The 25,010-nt window shown below is 48.4% G+C and overlaps 1 protein-coding gene across 5 annotated transcripts in view; it reads right to left on the bottom strand.

Moving 5' to 3' along the window:
- Positions 1-25,010, bottom strand: part of UNC13B (unc-13 homolog B) — a 321,122-nt gene that overhangs the window by 54,404 nt on the left and 241,708 nt on the right. For all 5 annotated transcript variants that reach the window (XM_069747983.1, XM_069748004.1, XM_069747993.1 and 2 more), the window contains 4 exons: positions 15,759-15,874; positions 14,038-14,201; positions 7,540-7,690; positions 7,090-7,158 (listed from right to left, as the gene is read on the bottom strand). In XM_069747983.1, the coding sequence (XP_069604084.1) occupies positions 7,090-7,158; positions 7,540-7,690; positions 14,038-14,201; positions 15,759-15,874 (500 nt within the window). The remainder of the gene's footprint in view (positions 1-7,089; positions 7,159-7,539; positions 7,691-14,037; positions 14,202-15,758; positions 15,875-25,010) is intronic.

Below are 25,010 nucleotides of genomic sequence, written 5' to 3'. Positions count from 1 at the left end.
ACCGGCTCCAGGTTTTTGAGGGCCCCGGGCAAAAGAGTCTCAGTGGGCCCCCCCTTTAACACATACCAAGATTCATGATCGCATATAAACACAGCCATGTAGTATATAACACAGCCCACAGAGTATATAGCACAGCCGCGTAGCATATAACACAGCCATGTAGTATATAACAGCCCATGTAGCATATAACACAGCCACGTAGTATATAACAGCCCACGTGGCATATAACACAGCCAAGTAGTATATAGCACAGCCCACGTAGCATATAACAGCCCATATAGTATATAGCACAGCCACATACTATATAACATGGCCCACGTAGTATATAGAACAGCCATGAAGATAACAAAAAAACGATGATCAAAAGGCCAAAATATGAAAAAATACCAAACTTTATTAAATAACAACCATATAAAAGCATATGATCATAGTGTAAAATACAGGGAGAGCACACCCACCCATAAGATACCATCATACATAATACGCACACCCACAGGATATATATGACAACACACGATCGTATATTGGGACAATACAGGCACACAGACTAACCAAATGTAACTAGTATATATATCTCTATAATGACACCTGGCCCGATCATTGCCCATAGGGGAACCTCGCTCAATCATATGTAATGTACATCTGTACAACAAACCTTTCCCCATACCCCCATAGTCTGTGGCACACACGGCTCCAAAGCCCTATAGTACCCAACCAATATTTACATAATCACCTGCTCCAGACGATGGGGGAGTGTTGTCAATCCTGCGGAAGCGCGTCCGCCCCGACGCGCGTTTCGGTCACCTTTATCAAGGGGCCGCACATGCATTGTTATTTAATAAAGTTTGGTATTTTTTCATATTTTGGCCTTTTGATCATCGTTTTTTTGTTATCTATGTAGTATTTGATGATAGGCTTTATTGTCCTATTATTTCTAGCATGGTATATGATTTGGTATTTAATGATTGACTCTATATTTTTATATTACCATGTTTATGTGTCATATTCACTTCTATAGAACAGCCATGAAGTATATAGCACAGCCCATGTAGCATATAACAGCCCATATAGTATATAGCACAGCCACATATTATATAACACAGCCCACGTAGTATATAGAACAGCCATGTAGTATATAACACAGCCCACGTAGCATATAACAGCCCACGTAATATATAACACGGCCCACGTAGTATATAAAACAGCCATGTAGTATATAGAACAACCATGTAGTATATAGCACAGACATGTAGTATACAGCACACCCGCCCTCCCCCCAAGAATGGCCCCATAGTCCAATACTCACTGTTGTGCAGAGAAGCACAGCGCCGAGGACAGACAGCGGTAGGTAAGTATGTAGTGCTTTTTTTTTTTTTACTTTTACGCTGGTAACCAGGGTAAACATCGGGTTACTAAGCGCGGCCCTGCGCTTAGTAACCCGATGTTTACCCTGGTTACCCGGGGACTTCGGGATCGTTGGTCGCTGGAGAGCTGTCTGTGTGACAGCTCTCCAGCGACCAAACAGCGACGCTGCAGCGATCCGGATCGTTGTCGGTATCGCTGCAGCGTCGCTTAATGTGAAGGGGCCTTTACACCTAGAAACTGTCTCCTTGACCTTGGGGTTAAGTGTGATTTCTCCCAGTTCACCACCCAACCTAGTTTCTGCATTGTGGAGGTCACCAATTGAGAATCGATCTTGAGTTGCCTTACTGAGTCTGCCACTAACAGGAAATCGTCCAGATATGGTATTATAATGATATCTCGCTTCCTTAGGTAAGATACGATCTCTATGATGAGTTTTGTAAAAACTCTTGGAGCCGATGCCAGTCCGAATGGAAGGCAACGGAATTGATAGTGGAAGACTGAACCCTCTTTTTCTATTGCGAATCTTAGGTACTTTTGATGGTGTGAAAAAATTGGAACGTGATAATACGCACTTTTTAGGTCCAAAGTGCACATTACCACATCCTTCCCTAATAGGGGGATTGTGGAGCGAATGGACTCCATCTTGAATCTTTTGTACGATAGCCATCTGTTTAGTGGCCTGAGGTTTATAATGGTTCGGGATTCTCCTGACGGTTTTATTATAGAAAAGAGACCCGAGTAGTGACCTGTTCCTATTTGGTGAGGAGGTACGGGAGATATTGCCTCCATCCGGAGGAGATCCTGAATGTCTGACCACATTGGTGAGACTGAAGAGAGACGGGCGTTGGAAATGAAATATCTTTCTGGGGGACGAGATTCGAACTCTATCTTGTACCCCTGAGATATAACCTGAAGGACCCACGGATTTGAAGTAATTTTCCTCCACTTCCCCAGGTAATTCAACAACACCTATCCTGGTGGCTTCATTTCCTTCGGAACTCAGACCTAGGATTTGAGGGACCTGGATCCCTATTCCGGTTCCCATTTTCTCCCCCTTTCTGATAACTCCATCTCCCCTGTTTACCTTTACCCCTATAGTCTGATCTCTGACTGTAATAGGGTCTACGAAAGGGCTGGAATTTTTTATTTTTCTCTTCTGGAAACCCCTTCTTTTCATCAGAAGCCTTCTCCAGAATGTCATCTAATACGGGCCCAAAAACTCGACCCCCTGAAAAGGGAATGGAACATAATTTGTTCTTAGAAGGAACATCTCCCGACCAGCTTTTTAACCATATGGCCCTACGGGCTGCATTAGATAGTGATTGCCCTCTAGCTGTGAACCTGACAGATTCCGCCGTAGCGTCTGCAAGAAACCCCGTAGCTAGTTTAAGTAAAGGGATAGCATTGATGATAGTCTCCCTAGAAGTTTTGGCTGACAATTGATCCTTTAAATCGTCAACCCATAGATGCATAGCTCTTGCCACAGATGTAGCCGCTATATTTGTGCGGATCACTGCGGCCGAACTTTCTTAAGGAGACCATCTGCCTTTCTGTCCATGGGCTCCTTTAAATTCGAGGAGTCCTCGAATGGTATGGCAGTTCTTTTAGACACCTTCGCTAGTGGGATGTCAATTTTTGGTATATCTTCCCAGTCTTTGACCACCTCATGGTCAAAGGGAAGACGGAGTCTAAAGTCTCTCGGGATCGATATTCTCTTCTCTGCCTCCTCCCACTCTTCCAAAATCATTGAGCTGCGGGAAGAGGTGAAGAAGGGGTCAGTAGCTGCAATCTCTGAGCAAAAGCCGAGACTGAACTCGGACTCACCGAATGTGGGCATTAACCGGAAAGACCTTTGAAGTCTGCGAACGCAGCCCCCTGAACATCTCATCTTGGACGGAGAGAGAGGTCGAAGGTTCCTCCACCTGCATAGTTTGCCTGACCGCACCCAGCAGCTCGTCGATATCGTTGGAAGAGAATAGATACTTTTTCCCCTTATGAGGAGGGTCTCTACATACTTCCTCCTCTTCCTCCATATCAGATTCAGATGGACTGTCCTCAGATGACGAATCTGACTCTCTCTGCCTTTTCCTAGACCTGGGAGGATCCTGGAACTCAGACTGGATCGGCTGGGAGGCAGATAGGTTAGATATTGAAGCCTGCACTTCTTCTCTAACCATAGCTCTCATGCTTGATATTAGGGAGGCCTGTTCCTCTCCTACAATACGAGCGGTGCAAGACTCGCAAAGAGGCTTCTGCCATGAGGCATTAAGCTTTGTGGCACATATTGGACACCTCTTAGTCCTGCCCGTCTTCTTATCCCCAGATGAAGGACGCTCCTGGAATAGATAAAGAGACCACTAATAGTACCTTTAATGAGGCTATAAGGGAGCGCACATTCTAGTGGGGACTCACATGTGTCAGGGAATCCTGCTTCCCCGGGACCTCCACGCTGACAGCCGGTATAGCACTTGGTTCCATCACTCAACTGCTGCGGTGCCTAGTGCACGCTACCTAGCCCACACGTACCTTAAATCCTTTTGCTTGTGTCCCAGCACTCACACAGGAGCGACGAGGATGACCGACCCCCTTGCTGCCGCCGTGACCCGGAAGTGACGCGGCAGCGGTGAACCGGAAGTTCATTGCCCGTTTACCGCCGAGGAACACTAGGAGTTCAGCGTTCTCTCCAGCGCTCTGCCGTACCTGCCTCTCCCAGCACCGGAACGTCTGCGAAGGGATCACCCTTGCAGAGACCACGTGCAAGTACGCTGGGTAGTCATCTGAGGTCGAGAGCCCCCCCAGGGGGAAGCGACCTCCTCACCAGGAGCAGCGCTGCACTGGTGTCGCTGAGGGACCCGATTACTTGGGTGTCGGCGATACAGAGATTAACCCGTGGGAAGGAAGAGGCTGAGCCCCCCGATCCGCACGCTCTGTAGGGACAGCGAGTCTCTTGTTGTTCCTATCCACAGTGGGACAGGAAAAACACTGAAGGGTGGAAGGGGGAGGGTCCTTTTAAACTCTTGTGTTTCCTGTCCCACTGCGGATAAGAAGGACGTCCTCCATGGTGCTGTCAGGTGGTGACCTGGAAAAACACTCCTCACCTCTCAACGTTCCCGCGCCGCGCTGCTCCCTCCCTGCTCCGGTCTCGGTGGCTGCCGCTGTACTGCCTGACACACAGCGAGGGCGCGATGACGTCATCACGCACCCGTAGCGGCAGTGTCAGAGGCAGAGAGGGGAATGGCTCTCTCCTCCATCATTTGCTTTGAACTTTACCGGCAGACGCCGCTAAAGTTCAAAGCGGCGACGGGGGAGTTGGCGCTTGCGACAGGCGGCCCCCCTGCCTCACAGGGGCCCCATAGCAGCTGTGTGATGTGGCGCTAGCTGAGGGCCTCTGGGGGAGCGGGGGGCCCTAGGCAGTGACAGCTGCCTGCCCCTAACGCCGGCCCTGAATGGGCCCCCCTGTCTTGCCAGGGCCCCGGCACTTGCCCTGGTACGCCTGGTGCTGACGCTGGCCCTGGGCCGGGATCACAATCTCTGCTCTAGTTTATCCTAATGGTGTTGGATGGGGCTTTATTCACCTTGTGCACTGGGTACAGTCAAAGGGAACAGAACAGGGTCTTCCCCAAACCGATCCCACAAAGCTGAAGGTTACAATTGTTCACAATGTCTTGTGCTGAAGAATTAAGATTTCTTTTTAAAGGAACTTAAGGGGCAGAGGCCGACCCCTGATAAAAAGCAAATAGCATTAGCCCTCCTCCACTAAACTGTGCAGTGGGCACAATGCAGTCAGGCAGGTAACGTTCTCCTGGCATTCACCAAGACTCGCCCATCCGATGCCAAATAGAGAAGTGTGATCCGTCACTGCCACTGGTGACTTGTTCTTGGAGATTCATTACGCAAAAAAAAAAATACGCCTCACAGCATTGTACTAACTCAGCGAAGCTGCTAACAAGCTTGTGACCATTTCCTATAAAAGAAGAAGTGTGAATGCAGCTCCTGAGTAGAATACTGGCTGTAACTTAAGATATAAATAAGATAATATAAAAGTATTTACAAGGTGACCCAAGTCCTTATGCTGAATACAGGTGTAATGACATCAGTTTGGGAGGAGGTAGCCAACTTCTCCTCCCGCTTGGGTTCAGGAGTCACTCCGCCATGAGTGCTGGGTCGCGACTACGGCTGTACGTATGTTATGTGCTACTTCTAAAGTGACCACTAGGAAAATTAATTTCCTTGTTACTTCCTTTAGGATATTAGCACTTCCGGGGTCCCCATCATGAAAATAAGATTCTGTGACCACGCCAAATGAACCCAAGGACAGAGGCCGGGGCCACCTCAGGAAGGACCACCAGGGGCCATATCATCGGCACCTCGCCCTCCCGCAGTGTCACAAATGTCAGGACCAATCCAGATGCTGGCCTCTACCCTTTCACCCTTCTCTTCCGGATTACAAAGCATCACCGCTAGATCAGAATTAACCCCTTCTCCTACATTCCTACTGACATTGCAGGAGAACCCTAATAATCCAGGACTGTGAGTTATGCTTTGCTACGGTGGTAGCCCACCACTCAGATTTAATAAGATTAGTAGAAGCAATTACTACATTGCCAGACACAAATGTCATTTTTTTCTAATTTTTATAATGTGTTTTTTTTTTCAGTTTTCCATATCGCTATCTATATAAAAAGAATAATCAGAAATCTTGCAATTTTTAAACTAGCCACGAGGCCTCAAGTAGCCTCATACTTCCTGCTCTGTACAGCTCACCTTCTCCCCCTCCTGCACAATGTCAGATCCTAGGATATCTATTGTATAAGAAGGTGTTATCCATCATTGTACAAGAGGGGGAGGAAATGAGCTGTGACATCACTCATGGTAAATGGTTCATCCTGTGTTATCTGCTATATAGGTGTCACCTGCCATTGTACAGGAGAAGGAAGATGTGAGCTGTAACAGCACTTATTGTGGATGATAGATCCTGTGTGATCTGCTGTTTATAGAGGTGTTATCAATCATTGAACAGGAGGAGGAGGAGGTGATCTGTAACATCACTTATTGTGGATGATGGATCCTGTGTGATCTGCTGTTTATAGAGGTGTTATCAATCATTGAACAGGAGGAGGAGGAGGTGGTGAGCTGTAACATCACTTATTGTGGATGATGGATCCTGTGTTTTCTATTATATAGAGGTGTTATCAGTCATTGCACAGGAGGAGGTGAGCTGTAACATCAGACATCGTGAACTGCGGATCCTGCGTTATCTACTGTATATAGACTGCTGACAAGTCTTCTGCACAGAACAGGAAATATGAGTCTATTATGAGGCCTATTGGCAAGTGTGAAAATTAAAAGATCTAATATATAGATAGTGATATAGAAAGTAAAAAAGATAAAAATAAAATCATTTAAATAGAAACCCGATTTAACCAATAGGTAATTTTCTGCTGATTTGTTTCTTTTAAATTCAGGTAAGAAAGAGATGAACTTCTATATCCACCCAGGAAGGAGGAGGACAGGAATATTACAGGGACGGAGATAGCGCCTTCATTAGAGAACCCTGCCCCGTCACAGGTGATCTCTGCACTAGCTGCATCTGCCTCGTTCATCAAACCCGACTAATCACACGTTCTGTTTCCTACGAATCAATTGTCTGCTAATTACACAGGAGAGTTCAAAGCCTTTCTTTTAGGTCTCATGCTCTGCAATCACGGCCTTTATGGAACTTACTCTGTACATGGAGAGATCGATGCGCAGGGAATTGTGCAACTGGTCCAGGAGCTTCACAAAGCGTTCTTTCTGCACAAAAGAAAATATATATATATATATATGTATGCGAAAAATCTGTAACAACCATCTTGAAGTTGTAGTGAAAAACAGTCTTCTAAAGGGCAAATAAACATAGAAGTTAAAGGCTGTGTATATATAACGTTATATAAGGGATAACAATGAATGTGGAAGACTGACCGCTGGGACCCCCACGATCCTGAGAACAGGGACCTTCCCTCCATTCATTCTCTACAGGACTGAGATCTGTGGCAGTCTAATAGACAATGAATGGAGCCAGTCTGCCAGCGATCAGTAAAGTTACACTTTGTCCCATGGTGCAATGAATAGATGGTCTAGAACAGTGGTGGTCTTCTCCAAGGTCACTGCTGGGAATGCACGGAAAACACTCACCCCAAAGTTGGAGGCAGAGAAGCGGTCAGATGCAGACACGTTGGTGGAGGCAGTGGTGTGGGCATAGTAGGCATTGATATTGGCGAGGAGAGTGCTCATGACGGCTGGTACTCCGGGACACATATACTTTGAAGACAGACAAGCAAAATGCCTGGAGAGAGAAGATGGAGAGATTAGGACTCAATCAAATAGTGGAGATGAAAGATTTTCTCAGTAATTCTGAAAGATGAGTTGGAATAGATGATACAAGAGGCGTCTTCTCCTCTGGAGGACCATGGATTACACAGTAACTTATTGATTGCACTGAAAAGGTGCATTGCTCCTTTTCCCCTGACGTGGCGCTGCAGAAAAATTAGACATTAGTTGATAAGTCTGCCCATTTATTATAAACGAATGGTGGAGGTCCCAGCAGCAAGATCGGCATATGGTTAGGGGATCCTTCCGCAAGATAAGGGAATGTTCAAAAGTGGACAATGCCTTTAAAAAAAAGAAACCCAACCTATGACCCTTTAAAAAAAAGGAACTTGTGAAATGATCGATGACAAAAAATTCTAGTATTTCTGGACGTTAGTTCACTTTACTATTCTCCCTTCTCCTTCATTCCCAATTTTCGCAGCAGTGACAGATCTCAGCCGTCACCTCTGGAATCAGACCTTGCACTTCCATTACCTGCCACTCTGCTACTTACAATCTTTTGCCTATATACTTATTTAATAATCTGTCTCTGTCATATACAATGGCTCCCTTCACAAGGCTTCCATGTCAGCAGACTACCAGCTTATGCAAATAAGTGTGAAAGTGCATTGTGGGCCTGTCAATGCACTCAAAGTGTACCTACGCGCCTCCAATGCATGTCCAGGCAAATTTACACACGTCTTCAGAGTTTTGGCATAGTGGATTACTACAAAATAAGATCTATACTGTACTGCCATACCTCTAGTTTCAGCAGTAAAAAGAACAGTCCCTTTAAGTCATCACTGTCATTTCAATTAACTTATCCCCACTTGATGAGCCAGTGTACTAAACGGCAAAACTGAAAATTACCGTACTTTGCTAGCAAAAAAAAAATTGCCGTATTCCAATAAAAATCCTCTGAAGCGCTGAGCGCTAGGAGTCTCCTCTTCTGTAACGTTCTGCTCTCTGCCTGTTGCTAGGTCACATCAGTCTCTAATAACAGAGAAGCAGAGAGCGATCACAGGTGCGGACAGGACTTTGCTTCTTTGAAGTGTTGTATTTAGGAGCAGAGGGAGCCAGAGATCTCCATTATATGCACAGCTTATCCACAATCTTTCCTCTCCTTGATCTTTGCGCTGTCCACAACCTTTTGGGTATGTGCACACGTTGCGGATTCTCTGCGGACCCGCAGCGTTTTTTGAGATGCAGAAACGCTGCAGATCCGCAATAGATTTACAGTACAATGTAAATCAATGAGAAAAAAAATGCTGTGCACTTTGCGGAAAATCCGTTGTGGAAACGCTGCAGTTTAAAAGAAGTAGCATGTCCCTTCTTTTTTGTGAATCTGCAGCGTTTTTTTTACCCATTCCATTATAGAAAACCGCAGGGGTAAAAACCGCAGCAAATCCGCAAGAAAACCGCAGCAAAAACGCACAAAAAAACCGCTGCGGAACCGCACAAAAAACACTGCGGAACCGCAGGTGCGTTTTCTGCCAGGAGAGGCAGAATCCGCACCAGAAATTTTTAAGTCTAATCCGCAACGTGTGCACATAGCCTCAGGGTATGTGTATACGTAGAAAGCTCCTCTGCGGATTTTTCCGCAGCGGATTTGATAAATCTGCAGTGCAAAACTGCTGCGGTTTTTACTGCGGATTTATTGCGGTTTTCTATTGTGGATTCCGCTGCGGTTTTACATCTGCAGTTTTCTATTGGAGCAGGTGTAAAAACGCTGCGGATTCCGCACAAAGAATTGACCTGCTGCGGAAAATAAAACGCTGCGTTTCCGCGCTTTTTTTTCCAGAGCATGTGCACTGCGGATTTAGTTTCCCATAGGTTTACATTGTACTGTAAACTCATGGGAAACTGCTGCGGATCCGCAGCAAAATCCGCATCGTGTGCACATACCCTTACACGTCCTCGCAAAACCCAGGCATGTGGTCCATAACCAGTCAGGACATAATAGGATGCATCCGAGCTACAAGCCTAAGCACTCGATGCATTTCCATTGAATATTTTAAAACAAAAACAAAGTGTTTGGAGATTTATTATTTCCGCACTTTATCTCACCACCCAGACAGTGACATGGAGGAATGATCCCGGAGCAGATTGGGACCCCTCTACAATTAGCCTGCGTCCCACCACGCACAGAGAAATGTCGCAGACATACCACTCATCCCGAAGCAAAAAGGTTAGTCGGCGTCTCCGCAGCATTCATTTGTTAATAGGAACATTTAGAGTAAAATGTCAGAGCGGCTAACCGGCGTAGCGTAGGACTGGAATATAAATAGACCCCCGTGATAAACATTTTATCATTTCTGAAGCTCACGAAGGGAAGATAATGAGCGAGCACCATGCCTGGGGTCGTATCGAGAACTTTTACCCCCAGGATGTGGGGTACTAAGAGACGGAATAAAAGTGAAAGTCAAGAGACAGACAAAGTGAAAGTCGGGAGACAGACTAAAAGTGAAAGTCGGGAGACAGACTAAAAGTGAAAGTCGGGAGACAGACTAAAAGTGAAAGTCAGGAGACAGACTAAAAGTGAAAGTCGGGAGACAGACTAAAAGTGAAAGTCAGGAGACAGACTAAAAGTGAAAGTCAGGAGACAGACTAAAAGTGAAAGTCAGGAGACAGACTAAAAGTGAAAGGCGGGAGACAGACTAAAAGTGAAAGGCAGGAGACAAAATAAAAGTGAAAGGCAGGAGACAAAATAAAAGTGAAAGGCAGGAGACAAAATAAAAGTGAAAGGCAGGAGACAAAATAAAAGTGAAAGGCAGGAGACAAAATAAAAGTGAAAGGCAGGAGACAAAATAAAAGTGAAAGACAGATGGACAAAATAAAAGTGAAAGGCGGGGGACTAAATAAAAGTGAAAGGCAGGAGACAAAATAAAAGTGAAAGGCAGGAGACAGACTAAAAGTGAAAGGCAGGAGACAAAATAAAAGTGAAAGGCAGGAGGCAAAATAAAAGTGAAAGGCAGGAGACAAAATAAAAGTGAAAGGCAGGGGACTAAATAAAAGTGAAAGGCAGGAGACAGACTAAAAGTGAAAGGCAGGAGGCAAAATAAAAGTGAAAGGCAGGAAACAAAATAAAAGTGAAAGGCGGGGGACTAAATAAAAGTGAAAGGCAGGAGACAGACTAAAAGTGAAAGGCAGGAGACAAAATAAAAGTGAAAGGCGGGGGACTAAATAAAAGTGAAAGGCAGGAGACAGACTAAAAGTGAAAGGCAGGAGACAGACTAAAAGTGAAAGGCAGGAGACAAAATAAAAGTGAAAGGCGGGGGACTAAATAAAAGTGAAAGGCAGGAGACAGACTAAAAGTGAAAGGCAGGAGACAGACTAAAAGTGAAAGGCAGGAGACAAAATAAAAGTGAAAGGCAGGAGGCAAAATAAAAGTGAAAGGCAGGAGACAAAATAAAAGTGAAAGGCAGGAGACAGACTAGTACATTTGAAAATAAGAAAGTTTTTAATCTGTCAGATAAATCTGCTTCTTTCTCCTTCTGGACTGATCTTTTATTCTCAATTAATGGGTAAAATGTGTTGAGTGAAGACAGATTTTGCCATTTCTGACATAGGAGATGAAAGTTGGTGCTTGCGGACCACAGTTACAGTCCTCCAGAGAACGTTATGAGCACCGTCATCTCCCATGTCAATAATGAGAACCTCTGCATTCACTGAAGACACAATTTATCCGTGAATCAAGAATTTGGAGAGCGAGTGACAAGTTCAGGAGGAGAAAGAAGAGGGTTTCTCTAATAAGATATGATGCAAAGTTCCTTATTTTCAAAAATGAAAACAATAGTTACTTTTTAAATTGCATGTTTCAGAGGGCATCTAGAATCCCTGGATAATCATTTCTGGATTCTGCAGTTGTTACCCGCCACTGCTGCCATTACTCTGTAAGCCTTTATTGTATCCCACTACTCCCCTGTGGATTATACACCGGTGACAGCTGTCATTTACACTCCTGCCAGTCTTGATTTCTACAGAACAGACAAGTTCCCTCGGCTGGAGCTTCATATTGAGGGTTGTGATTCATCACGCCGCCTATAAATCACCAGAAGTGAAAACATATCATTTCCCAACAGAAAGCAGATGATATCTCCGCTCAGAATGCCGGGATACGAGGCCTCGTCTGCCTGTAACGAGCTGAATTAATGACTTGTATTCTGCAATGTGACAATGGAAACTAACTCATCGGTGACTATTATGTGAGATTGGTCTCCAGTCTAGTGGAGCGCTGCTCGCTTATAATACGCAGTTTAATACCGCCACTCTGCACTCGCATTAATTACAGGAGAGATCGCGCTCCACAAGAACCAGGATTATTCCACTTATCCTACAAGAGCCCGGGAAGCAATGCAGGCAGCGCTAGGGGCCCCGGGAGGACGCACACTTCTCGTTTCACCTGTCAGCATGGGATGGAGAGGTCTCCAGGACGCTGCGTTATGTGCAGATGGACGCTGTCATTACACAGGAGCTTCCCCAGAGATTCAGCCTTCAAGGGTGGATTGTGTTATAATGAGTAAAATGAAAAAATATAGCCTGAAAAAAATAAAATGCTTTAGATCCACTTACTCCACTCAAAACAGGAAAATCTAGATGTCAATACAGCTATTCTCAAGATGGTGTAGGGTCCTATGCAGCTGCCCCTGCGCCTCTCTGATCCCTGCACTCCACATTGCTGGATCTCATCTCATTGATGATGTGAGAAATGGACAATCAGCAAATCATTTTAATTGTAAATGAAAATGTTATACCCCCGAAAGTCACCTCCATAGTGCCGGCCACTCAGCCTCTCCATAGGAAATAGAAGGGAGGGAGGGGGAAGCAGGGGCGGGTCCCCCCACACTCCACTGGAAGAAGGTCCCCCCGAAGAAGCAGGGGGCGACTCCCCCCTCCCCCCGAGGCCCCGGATGAAGCAGGGGGGCGGCTCTTCCCCAATGCACCGGACGAAGCAGGGGGCGGATCCCACCCGGACGCCCCGGATGAAGCAGGGGACGGCTCCCCCCGATGAAGCAGAGGGCAGCTCCCCGCGACGCCCCAGATGAAGCAGAGGGCAGCTTCCCCGACGCCCCGGATGAAGCAGGGGACGGCTCCCCCCGACGCCCCGTATGAAGCAGAGGACGCTCCCCTCGACGCCCCGTATGAAGCAGAGGACGCTCCCCTCGACGCCCCGTATGAAGCAGAGGATGCTCCTCTTGACGCCCCGTATGAAGCAGAGGACGCTCTTCTCGACGCGCCGTATGAAGCAGAGGACGCTCCCCTTGACGCCCCGTATGAAGCAGAGGACGCTCCCCTCGACGCCCCGGATGAAGCAGGGAAAGGCTCCCCCAACACCCCGGATGAAGCAGGGAAAGGCTCCCCCCAACACCCCGGATGAAGCAGGGAAAGGCTCCCCCCAACACCCCGGATGAAGCAGGGAAAGGCTCCCCCCAACACCCCGGATGAAGCAGGGAAAGGCTCCCCCCAACACCCCGGATGAAGCAGGGAAAGGCTCCCCCCAACACCCCGGATGAAGCAGGGAAAGGCTCCCCCCAACACCCCGGATGAAGCAGGGAAAGGCTCCCCCCAACACCCCGTATGAAGCAGGGGACACTCCCCCCGACGCCCCATTTGAAGCAGAGGACGCTCCCCCCCCCGACGCCCCAGATGAAGCAGTGGACGGCTTCCCCCGATGCCCCAGATGAAGCAGGGGACGGCTTCTCCCGATGCCCCAGATGAAGCAGGGGACGAAACTGAATCTCCATAGGAAGCAGTTGGCATGTCTTGGCCTTTCCACATGAAATAGGGGCAGGTTCCCGACTCTCCCCAATAAGTGGGGGCTGCTCTTTGTAAATACATACAGGCAAACAGAGGATGGATTTCAGTTCAGGCCAGAAAAGCCGCTGCTCAATGGCAGGAGCAATAAATGTTGGAAAGTGCAAAAAGGAAGTTCCAGTGCTAGCAAAACACTGATGAAGATGAGCGGCGCAGTGGAAAAGGAACAGAGTGGATGGCAAATTATAGAACATCAAACGTATTCCGCCCATACAGACGTCACTTTATAGGAACGCTCACCAATCTGAGGGCTTATTACTAAGCACATCATCTGCGCCGCAGCCCTCTGTGAGCTCCGCACAGCAGCCTGTCCCTCCGGTGTGGGACTCCCGGCTGACTGCTCTTACAACCTCAGAGATGAGCGGACTCAACAAGGTATCAGTTTAGGTAATAAGTATAAGGATGAGTATCCTCTGTCTACAAGAACACATTCCATTACAGAAAGCAGAGTTCCTGAAAAGTCAGACAAAAAGTTGAATAGAAAGTTTGCGCACTTTTCCTCATACTCACGTCATGGCCTGGTATATGGACTCAATGCCGTAACGCATGGCAAACTCGTCGACGATCTCCTGTGCAGTCTCATCGAAGTAAACTTTCCAGGCGTCGTCGCCCTTGGCCTCTGGGATCTTCACCACGCCACTGCCCTGTATGTCTGTGAGATGATGGAACAGGTTCTGGAGGAAGAAAGCAAAGGCCATTAAAGGGGTACGGGTACCAAATATATTGTGAAAACCGTAGACCCCTCCAAACATATGTGGTGGCCATTACATAACACTGGACGAGGGCCTTGGGGGCCCTTCTAATTTTCAACTTCTCATGGTTCTTTTTTTCCAAAGACAGCCCAAGGCTCTTGTCTGATATTGCCTCTGAGCTCGATGGAAGTAAATTTGGCTGAGATGCAATACCACGCGCAACCTGCAGAGAAGCATGGCGCTGTTTTGTGAGCAGACAGTCATTTTCCTAATCCTGTACTACCCCTTTAACCTATTAATGAATGATAATAACATTTTGATATAAACTACTTGTGATGTGATGGGAGTTTTACAATAAATTGTTCTCGTCTGAAATCAGAGTAAGCTTTGGTGCGATTCCCGACGTTACAATAAAATCCATGTAATTGGCCTCTCAAGGCCGTTAGCATTAATTTAATCCCGCTTGTGGAAAACGCTTTGTTTACTGCAGGTCACGTGACCTCGGGGCTGGCGCTCGGCGCAAAGCTCGTCTGCAGGACTGGCGTGCCGTATAGCAATGGATGACCTTCACAATGTAAAGGCGCCAATCCCCGATGTATAGAGGGCTCCTAAACAGCGATTATTAGGTGTCTGCCTCATTATGTACGTGCAGTGACAACAGGCCTTGCTGCGCTGCACTGCTGAAAAGGAATCAAGTAGGAGAGCAACCTATGAGAATTAAAGGGCAATAACCTTATTAAGCCAGAGTCATCCTATTATGTCTAGCAGCCTATGTTCGTCATCGTCTGCAGAGTTTTGGTTGCACAATTAAGGAGTACGCTCCTGAGTCCCTTCTCTTCTCCGCCATGTTTTCTGTGTGTCGCCTCACTTTAACCCTTATTGCAAATTATTAGTTTTATTTCCCACTAAGGCCCCCTGCACATGTTTTTTTTTTTTAAGGGCTGCAATTACGGACATACACTCATTGTATTCAATGGTGGTGCGCACATGTCAGGTTTGTCACACGGACCACTTGTCCGTGTGAAAAACCCACAGACATGTTGAGTTTTTTTCTGCAGCACAGACAAAATGCGTGCCGCATATGTGCACACTGATGACAAATGGATGATATCATCATTGACAGTAGAGTAGTGCATATACGAAGCTGCTGAGTTCAGGTTAGGAGACCCGCAGCAGGTCGGATAATGACAGTACATACATGGGACATACAAATCTTGCCTCATACAGGAGAATGATGGGCAGGAAGCACAGAACCCCCTCCCCCCCCCCCCCACCAATCACGTGTACAGGCAGCCCCCTTCCCCCCGGTGCTTAAATTCATATTTAGTGGCGCAAAGGAGATTTGGGGGTGTACATGACCCCCTTTGCGGTACTCCACACTTTGGAGAAATTGTGTGGAGTAGGAAATGGTCCATTGGTTGGACATACCATGGAAAGAAAAAAAAACACTGGGACCCTCTCTAGGTGACAAAGTTCTGTAATTAGAACCAAATAATTAGCCTACAGCACTACCTGAAGGGACGGGCACTCAGCACTCACCTCATGTAGACATGTGTACTGGACGTGGTATGGCGCCACTTTCTCCTCGCCTTTAATCTCAACATTAATCTGAAGACGAATAGCACCAGAGACGGCCGACTTGTCTGTTCTCTTCTCTGCAGAGATACAAAGACAATCATCGTCACGATATGGTATGAAATATCATATAAGTTTAGTTGCTCGTCAGCTCATGAGGTGGGCTAAACCCCCCCCTTCACTAGCTAACTCTACTTGTTTCTCTCTGGGCTACGGACTGTATGCTAGAAGGGGGTTTTATTGCTCTGGGGTCGTAAATTCCAGGCTCAGAGGAAAGTCCCTCACCCCTCCCACATTCTCTAGTTCAAACTGGAAAAGTGGCTCAAAGATTCAGGAAAGATTCTTTGTTTAGTTTTTGTTAGATAATAGGCAAACGATTTAAGCTAGGAACATGAAAATATATATTCGTAGTCTCACTCGGTGTATCTACACATCCCATGAATCTCGGGTTTCTTACTCCGTCTGGTAAAGAAGTAGGGTTTTCTCTGTAAATATGTATCCCAGATAGGACATATTTGATCTCATTAGAATGCTCACGTTAATCCGAGATGAATGATAGGTTTGGTCTGACTCTGACATGTTTTGTAGTGAAGTTATAGAAATCAGAGAGAATAGTTTAAAGTTTAGGCAGAATGTAGAGAGAGGAGGGTCTGGATAAGCCAGCCTTTCTGTGATGTCACAGCCTTAATGTTTTAAGTGTCGGGCAGGCTCTGAGGAGGCACTTGCTGCTTGATTTCTTGTCTTGTCCTGGAAGAGCCCTGCTCACGTCCAAATGAGCTGGGACGTTTGGGAAAAACTGCCCTAGCCTGGTTGCCTGTCATGCTTTGAACATGTAAGTGTTGCTTTTTCTCATTTATTCCCTTTATGTTATAATTACCCTTGTACATATTTGCAATTGTCTCATTTGTAACTTCTTTATAAAATATTTTTGGTAAAGCACTGCCTAATTAATTTCAATGGAATATACTATTATATATTAGTTCGTTCATCCATGCTCTAAACTTACCCAGTCTTCTGAAGTGAAATACGCTACTGTTATTGTTGTGTTGGGTTAGCTTCGGACCCGTTTAATCGAAGCTGGTGGCAGTGATACCGATAGTGTGCAGACTTTTGGGTGATGCTGAAGCGGCTGCGGGGTTAATAATTATTGTTCCTGCCTGAGTGGGAGTAGTTATCGCGTCGCTGCAGCGTGCCCAATAGCCAGTACATAGCAGGCAGCCTTTCTGGCGACTAATTACCCAGGGTGCAGTACCTAATCTGACCTGAGAGTAAGGGGGGCGCCAGAGAACTGCAAGTGTTAAGTGGAACTGTAAGCGGGATATACATAAATCCCTGCAGTTTGTGGTATATTGAAAGCAGTGGGATACCTAGAATAAGCCCCTGCTGTAAGCTAAGAGGTCAATAGCCTTGTGTGTGGTTTTTCATCACATCGTGGAGTGGAGGGATAACTAAGATAAGCCCCCCTGCACATGTGATAGCCGTCTGTTGGCCTAAAGTCACCTCAATCCGTGACGTAGGGGTGACGGTCACGGTGTGAATCCTGACCCATTGGTGACAGCGGTCAGGGGAATCGTGACAATTGGTGGCAGCGGTGGGATATCTTAGAGCATTAGTGATTTGGTTTGAGTAATCATTCCTCTCACTAAAAACTTGCAGAAAGTTCTTGCGAGGACTCTGCGCAAATAAGTTTGGAGAACGAACTCAGTGCTTTTTAGTTGTGAGACAATTGTGTACGGGTAATTATCCCCTCCCTTTCTCTTTGTTTTTCTATCCTATCTTATTTGGCAACCATGGCTGCGAAAGGGGAAGCCTGGTACAACCAGCAGAAGAAGGACTTTCTTGCTGGGATATGCACGTGCCATGGCCTGAACCCCCAGGGCAAGACCAAGGCTCAAATGGTCGCTGAACTGGTGCAATTTGAAGCAGACCAAGCCAGGCCACAGAGCCCAGAGGCCGCAGAAGCCAGCACGAGTGAACATGGTGCTGCAGCAGAGGTCCAACCACTGAATACGGGCCCTACTGGCAACCAGGGGGGTGCAGACCTCCTCCTGCAGCTGGCTCTGCAACAATGCTCCGCAGATGACCTAGAGAGGCGTCTGCAGCTGATCCAGCAATACCAGGAGCGAGCCGAGCGAGAGGCCGAGCGGGAGGCTGAGAGAGCCGAGCGCCAAGCCCAGCGAGCACATGAACTGGAGATGCTCCGGCAGGGGGGGATGCCCTCCACCGCCCAGAGACGTGAGCCCAGCAGCGCTCAGATACCTAAGCCCCGGCCCGATCACTTTCCTGTTATGGAGAAGGACGGGGACTTGGACACTTTTCTGCGGGCCTTTGAGAAAGCCTGCAGGCAGTACCAGCTGCCTACAGATGAATGGGCCCAATACCTGACACCAGGGCTGAGAGGTAAAGCTCTGGAGGCGTTTGCTGCCCTCCCTCAAGAACAAGATGGTGACTATGAGGCCATCAAAAAGGCTCTGATAGCCAAGTACCAGCTTACACCCGAGGTGTACCGTAGAAAGTTCCGGACCCTCCAACGTGGCCCACACGACAGTTACAGTGATGTGGTGCATGGACTGGGGACCCACTTTGACCAGTGGACCCAAGGACTGTCAGTGACCACCTTTGCACAGCTGCGAGACCTGATGATCAAAGACCAGTTCTTTCATCTTTGCCCAGCTGAGGTGCGACAGTTCGTGATGGACAGAGAACCCAAAGACGTGACGAAAGCAGCACAGATTGCCGATGCCTATGAGGCCAACCGTAGATCGGAAGGGCAGAAGCCAGTCACCACCAGCTGGAGAGGGGGTAAGCCTGCAACCAACGCCAGTACCCCTGCCAGCCAACACACCAGAGGTCCTGGCCCCGTGGCCAACAGCACCAGACCGACCACCGAACCTCGCACGTGTTACACCTGCCGTCAGACTGGTCATATCAGTCTCTCCTGCCCAACCAAGCAGAAGAACACCCAAGCCAAGGCCCCAGGGCCTAATGCAGCAGTTCTTTTGGTGGGTGGTGTGGTTGGGAGGGTGTGTGACAACGTACAGCACGTCACTGTGGGAGACCATGTTGCTACAGGCCTCAAGGACACCGGGGCTGAACGAACCCTCATCCGACCCGAACTGGCGGCCCCTGAAGAAATCATTCCAGGGAAAACCCTAACTGTCACTGGGATTGGGGGCATCAGCTGTCCCTTACCGATGGCCCGGGTTTTTATTGATTGGGGTGCTGGGAGCGGGGTGAAGGAAGTGGGGCTGTCGGATAATTTGCCCATTGATGTTTTGTTGGGGACTGATTTGGGGAGGATGTTTGCATACTACGTCCCTGACACCCCTCCCCAATCTACTAATGAGGGTAAAGTTAACCTTGATGATGATGATGATGGGAGATCGCATGTGTTACCTGACCATGCTTTATCTTGTAATGATGCATCTAATAACCATTTTTTTCCTAGGATTGATGGTGAAAATGTTGTACCTGTGCCAGCTGAACCTGATAATGATTTTTCTGTGAAGGTTAATGTGTCCATAGGTACAGGCGTGCCCAGCCACGTCGCTCTGCGGAGTGAGACGGCTGAGGAACCCCTAACAGGGGCAAGTGTTGGTGCTACCGGAAATGGGGAGATGCATGGGAACCATGAGGAAGGTGATGCCATGAAAGTGACCAGTGCCACCGAGGAAGGTAACTGGCCCATAAGTAGCACTGCCCCTGAAGTGTTGGGGGTGGATGGGGAGGTAGAGCCCAGAGCAGCGCCGGCTGATGGGACTGTAGAAACCCCCGCGGAGACAGCCTACGTAGCTGCTGTCACCCGCAGTCAGAGTGCCCGGAACGCAGATAACTGTCAGCCTTCCGGACCCTCCTCAGTCACCACTGTGACTGAACCAGAGGTGGACCCAGAGCAGGTCCAAGAGGGTTCCCGTGGGGAAGGGACCCTGACGTCGCTTCTGGCTTCCCCTAGCCAGGAGTTTCAGGCCGCTCTGCACACAGATGCGAGCCTAGAGAGTTTGAGACAACTTGCCGGGACGCCCTTCTCCGAGACTGATAAGGAGAAGGTGTTCTGGGAACAAGGAAGGTTGTACCGGGAGACAGTACCCGGAGAATCACAAAAGGAGTGGTTGAGGGAAAGACAGCTGGTCGTCCCGCAGCAATTCCGGGGTGAGTTGTTGCGGATTGCCCATGAGATCCCGCTAGCTGGACACTTGGGGATCAGCAAAACTAAGGCCCAGCTGTCTCAACACTTCTATTGGCCTAAGATGGGGACAGATGTGTCAAACTACTGCCGCTCCTGTATCACTTGTCAAAGAGTGGGGAAGGCGGGGCCTGCTCTTAAGGCTCCCCTGATCCCTTTGCCAGTGATAGAGGAGCCTTTCCAGAGGATCGCGGTGGACATTGTGGGCCCGCTGGCCGTCCCCAGCAGCTCTGGAAAGCAATATATCCTTACTGTGGTAGACTACGCTACCCGGTACCCAGAGGCAGTAGCTCTGTCGTCAACTAGGGCAGATAAGGTGGCGGATGCCCTGTTGGCCATCTTTTCACGTGTAGGGTTTCCCAGGGAAATGCTTACTGATCAAGGGACCCAATTTATGTCTCGTCTAATGGAGGCTCTCTGTAAGAGAATGCAGGTGAAGCACCTGGTATCGAGTGCGTATCACCCACAGACCAATGTCCTGTGTGAACGCTTCAATGGTACCCTCAAACAGATGCTACGCATGCTGGTTGAGACTCAAGGGCGCGACTGGGAGCGGTACCTCCCACACCTGCTGTTCGCTTACCGAGAGGTTCCGCAGGCCTCGACGGGGTTCTCCCCCTTCGAGCTCCTGTACGGCAGGCGAGTTCGGGGACCCCTTGGGTTGGTAAGAGAATCCTGGGAAGAGGAGCCGAACCCTTCTGAAGTGTCCCTAGTGGAGTATGTCATGCGCTTCCGTGACAAGATGCAGACCTTGACGCAGTTGGTGCATGACAACATGACGCAGGCTCAGGCTGATCAGAAGCACTGGTACGACCAGAACGCCCGGGAGCGGACCTACCACGTGGGTCAAAAGGTGTGGGTGCTGGTCCCCGTACCAACGGATAAGCTTCAGGCAGCCTGGGAGGGCCCGTACGTCGTCCACCAACAGCTGAACCCGGTCACGTACGTGGTCACGCTTGACCACGCTCGGGGTAGGCGAAAGGCCTTTCACGTCAACATGATGAAGGCTCATCACGAACGTGAACCTTTCGTCCTACCGGTCTGCAGCTTACCCGAAGACGGGGAGGAAGACACCCTCCTGGACTTGCTGGCCCAAGCCAAGGCCAATGGGTCCATCGAGGATGTGGAGGTAAGTGCCTTGTTAACTGAACCCCAGCGGGTGCAGTTGCAAACCACACTGGAACCCTTCCGGGTCGTATTCTCCAACCGACCTGGGAGGACTGAGTTAGCAGTCCACGAGGTGGACACCGGGAATCACGCCCCACTACGGCGAACACCCTATCGAATCTCTGACCAGGTGCAGCAGACTATGCGCCAAGAGATCGATGAGATGTTACAGCTGGGGGTGATTCGACGGTCAAAGAGCGCGTGGGCATCACCTGTAGTTCTCGTGCCAAAGAAGGACCGGACCACCCGGTTCTGCGTGGACTACAGGGGGCTCAACGCCATCACAGCCTTGGATGCGCACCCAATGCCGCGCATGGAGGAGCTGCTTTAGAAGTTAGCTGGCGCAGATTACCTAACAATAATGGATCTGAGTCGAGGATACTGGCAGATTCCCCTGAGCCCCAAGGCGCAGGAAAAGTCCGCCTTTATCACACCCTTTGGACTGTACGAGTCCACGGTCATGCCCTTCGGCATGAAGAATGCCCCTGCCACTTTCCAGCGGATGGTCAACCTCCTGCTTCAGGGACTGGAGACGTACGCCGTGGCGTACTTGGATGACATTGCCATCTTCAGTCCCTCCTGGAAGGAACACCTGCAGCATCTCGAGGAGGTGCTCAGGCGAATTCACCAAGCAGGACTGACTATCAAGCCGGGAAAGTGTCAGATGGGCATGAGGGAGGTTCACTACCTGGGGCACCGGGTAGGCGGGAACACCCTGAAGCCAGAGCCTGACAAAGTGGGAGTGATCGTGAACTGGCCCACTCCCGTGACCAAGAAACAGGTGATGTCCTTCTTGGGCACTGCAGGGTACTATAGGCGCTTCGTAAAGCACTATAGTAGCCTGGCAAAACCTTTGACGGACCTCACCAGGAAGAAGCTACCTCACCTTGTCAACTGGACAGATGGCTGTGAGGGGGCCTTCCAGGCGTTGAAAACCGCACTGTGCAACGCCCCTGTGTTGAAAGCAGTCGACAGCAGTCGACCGTTCTTGGTGCAGACCGACGCCAGCGAGTTTGGCCTTGGTGCTGTGCTCAGCCAGGTTGACTCGGAGGACCAAGAGCACCCCGTGTTATACCTGAGCCGGAAACTTTTGCCGAGGGAAGTGGCCTACTCCACAATTGAGAAGGAGTGCCTGGCCATAGTCTGGGCCCTGCAGCGCTTGCAGCCCTACTTGTATGGTCACACTTTCACTGTGGTGACCGACCACAACCCTCTTCGCTGGCTAAACGCCATGTGTGGAACCAACGGCAGGTTGCTACGCTGGAGCCTTGCCCTTCAGCAGTTTGACTTCACCATTGAACATAAAATGGGCAAAGAGCATGGGAATGCAGATGGACTCTCCCGCCAGGGTGAACCTACTGAGGTGCCCATGGAGGCATACCGTGGGGTACTGCCTCCCTAGCGCACACCAAAAGGGGGAGGTGTCACGATATGGTATGAAATATCATATAAGTTTAGTTGCTCGTCAGCTCATGAGGTGGGCTAAACCTCCCCCTTCACTAGCTGACTCTACTTGTTTCTCTCTGGGCTACGGACTGTATGCTAGAAGGGGGTTTTATTGCTCTGGGGTCGTAAATTCCAGGCTCAGAGGAAAGTCCCTCACCCCTCCCACATTCTCTAGTTCAAACTGGAAAAGTGGCTCCAAGATTCAGGAAAGATTCTTTGTTTAGTTTTTGTTAGATAATAGGCAAACGATTTAAGCTAGGAACATGAAAATATATATTCGTAGTCTCACTCGGTGTATCTACACATCCCATGAATCTCGGGTTTCTAACTCCGTCTGGTAAAGAAGTAGGGTTTTCTCTGTAAATATGTATCCCAGATAGGACATATTTGATCTCATTAGAATGCTCACGTTAATCCGAGATGAATGATAGGTTTGGTCTGACTCTGACATGTTTTGTAGTGAAGTTATAGAAATCAGAGAGAATAGTTTAAAGTTTAGGCAGAATGTAGAGAGAGGAGGGTCTGGATAAGCCAGCCTTTCTGTGATGTCACAGCCTTAATGTTTTAAGTGTCGGGCAGGCTCTGAGGAGGCACTTGCTGCTTGATTTCTTGTCTTGTCCTGGAAGAGCCCTGCTCACGTCCAAATGAGCTGGGACGTTTGGGAAAAACTGCCCTAGCCTGGTTGCCTGTCATGCTTTGAACATGTAAGTGTTGCTTTTTCTCATTTATTCCCTTTATGTTATAATTACCCTTGTACATATTTGCAATTGTCTCATTTGTAACTTCTTTATAAAATATTTTTGGTAAAGCACTGCCTAATTAATTTCAATGGAATATACTATTATATATTAGTTCGTTCATCCATGCTCTAAACTTACCCAGTCTTCTGAAGTGAAATACGCTACTGTTATTGTTGTGTTGGGTTAGCTTCGGACCCGTTTAATCGAAGCTGGTGGCAGTGATACCGATAGTGTGCAGACTTTTGGGTGATGCTGAAGCGGCTGCGGGATTAATAATTATTGTTCCTGCCTGAGTGGGAGTAGTTATCGCGTCGCTGCAGCGTGCCCAATAGCCAGTACATAGCAGGCAGCCTTTCTGGCGACTAATTACCCAGGGTGCAGTACCTAATCTGACCTGAGAGTAAGGGGGGCGCCAGAGAACTGCAAGTGTTAAGTGGAACTGTAAGCGGGATATACATAAATCCCTGCAGTTTGTGGTATATTGAAAGCAGTGGGATACCTAGAATAAGCCCCTGCTGTAAGCTAAGAGGTCAATAGCCTTGTGTGTGGTTTTTCATCACATCGTGGAGTGGAGGGATAACCAAGATAAGCCCCCCTGCACATGTGATAGCCGTCTGTTGGCCTAAAGTCACCTCAATCCGTGACGTAGGGGTGACGGTCACGGTGTGAATCCTGACCCATTGGTGACAGCGGTCAGGGAAATCGTGACAATCATCATCAAGAAATACAAACAACGGAAATAATCACATACATCACATAAACCAAATAGATATAGTCAACTGGATCCAGTTATTTAGCCTTTCAGTCAACCAAACCCATGATCTACAAGATCTCTGGCAGCCTGTCTTCTCTGGTTCACACTTACGGGGTGATACACTTATGATGGGAGAGGGGAATCTGTGGATGAGACACTGGGGGGGGGGGGGGGTCTGTGGATGACACGCTATGGGGATCTGTTTATGAGACACTTATGGCCTGGGGGGTGATCTGTGGGTGACTTGTGGGGGGGTATGGGTGGATGACACCGTTATGTGGGGGGTGGATCTGTGGATGACGCTGTTGTGGGGGGTATTTGTGGATTACACCGTTGGGGGGGATCTGTGGATGACACCGTTGTGGGGAGGAAGTGTAGATGACACTGTTGTGGGGTGGGATCTATGGATGACACGGTTGTAGGGGGATCTGTGTATGACACCATTGTGGGGGGGGGGGGGTCTGTGGATGACACTTGTGGGGGGGATCTGCGGATGACACTTGTGGGGGGGGGGGATCTGTGGATGACACTTGTCGGGGGAGTCTGTGGGTGACTTGTGGGGGGGGGGATCTGTGGATGACACTTGTGGGGGAGATCTGTGGGGGACACTGTTGTGGGGGGGAATATGTGGCTGATACACAGGCAGTGTATTATGAGATGTGCTGTATATTTGTATTTTCACTTGTGATTGGTGAAAGGAGAAGAGAACACCAACCTTACAATCACTAACAGTCAGTTGAATGGAAGCTTTTACAGTGATTCAGCTTTTCTACAGATTCTAACAAATGTTCACTTTAAATTAAAAGAATGTAAAACTCCATTAACAATTTGGTGTACCCATCTGTGCCCCTAATAGATGCCCCCGAGACCACTACCTCTAATAACCTTCCTCTCATCATCCAGGATTTTGTCTTTAGACAGTAAAA

The sequence above is a fragment of the Ranitomeya imitator genome, chromosome 1, assembly GCF_032444005.1.
Source record: "Ranitomeya imitator isolate aRanImi1 chromosome 1, aRanImi1.pri, whole genome shotgun sequence".
Classification (NCBI taxonomy): Eukaryota; Metazoa; Chordata; class Amphibia; order Anura; family Dendrobatidae; genus Ranitomeya; species Ranitomeya imitator.
This window is presented reverse-complemented; position numbering and strand designations above follow the sequence as displayed.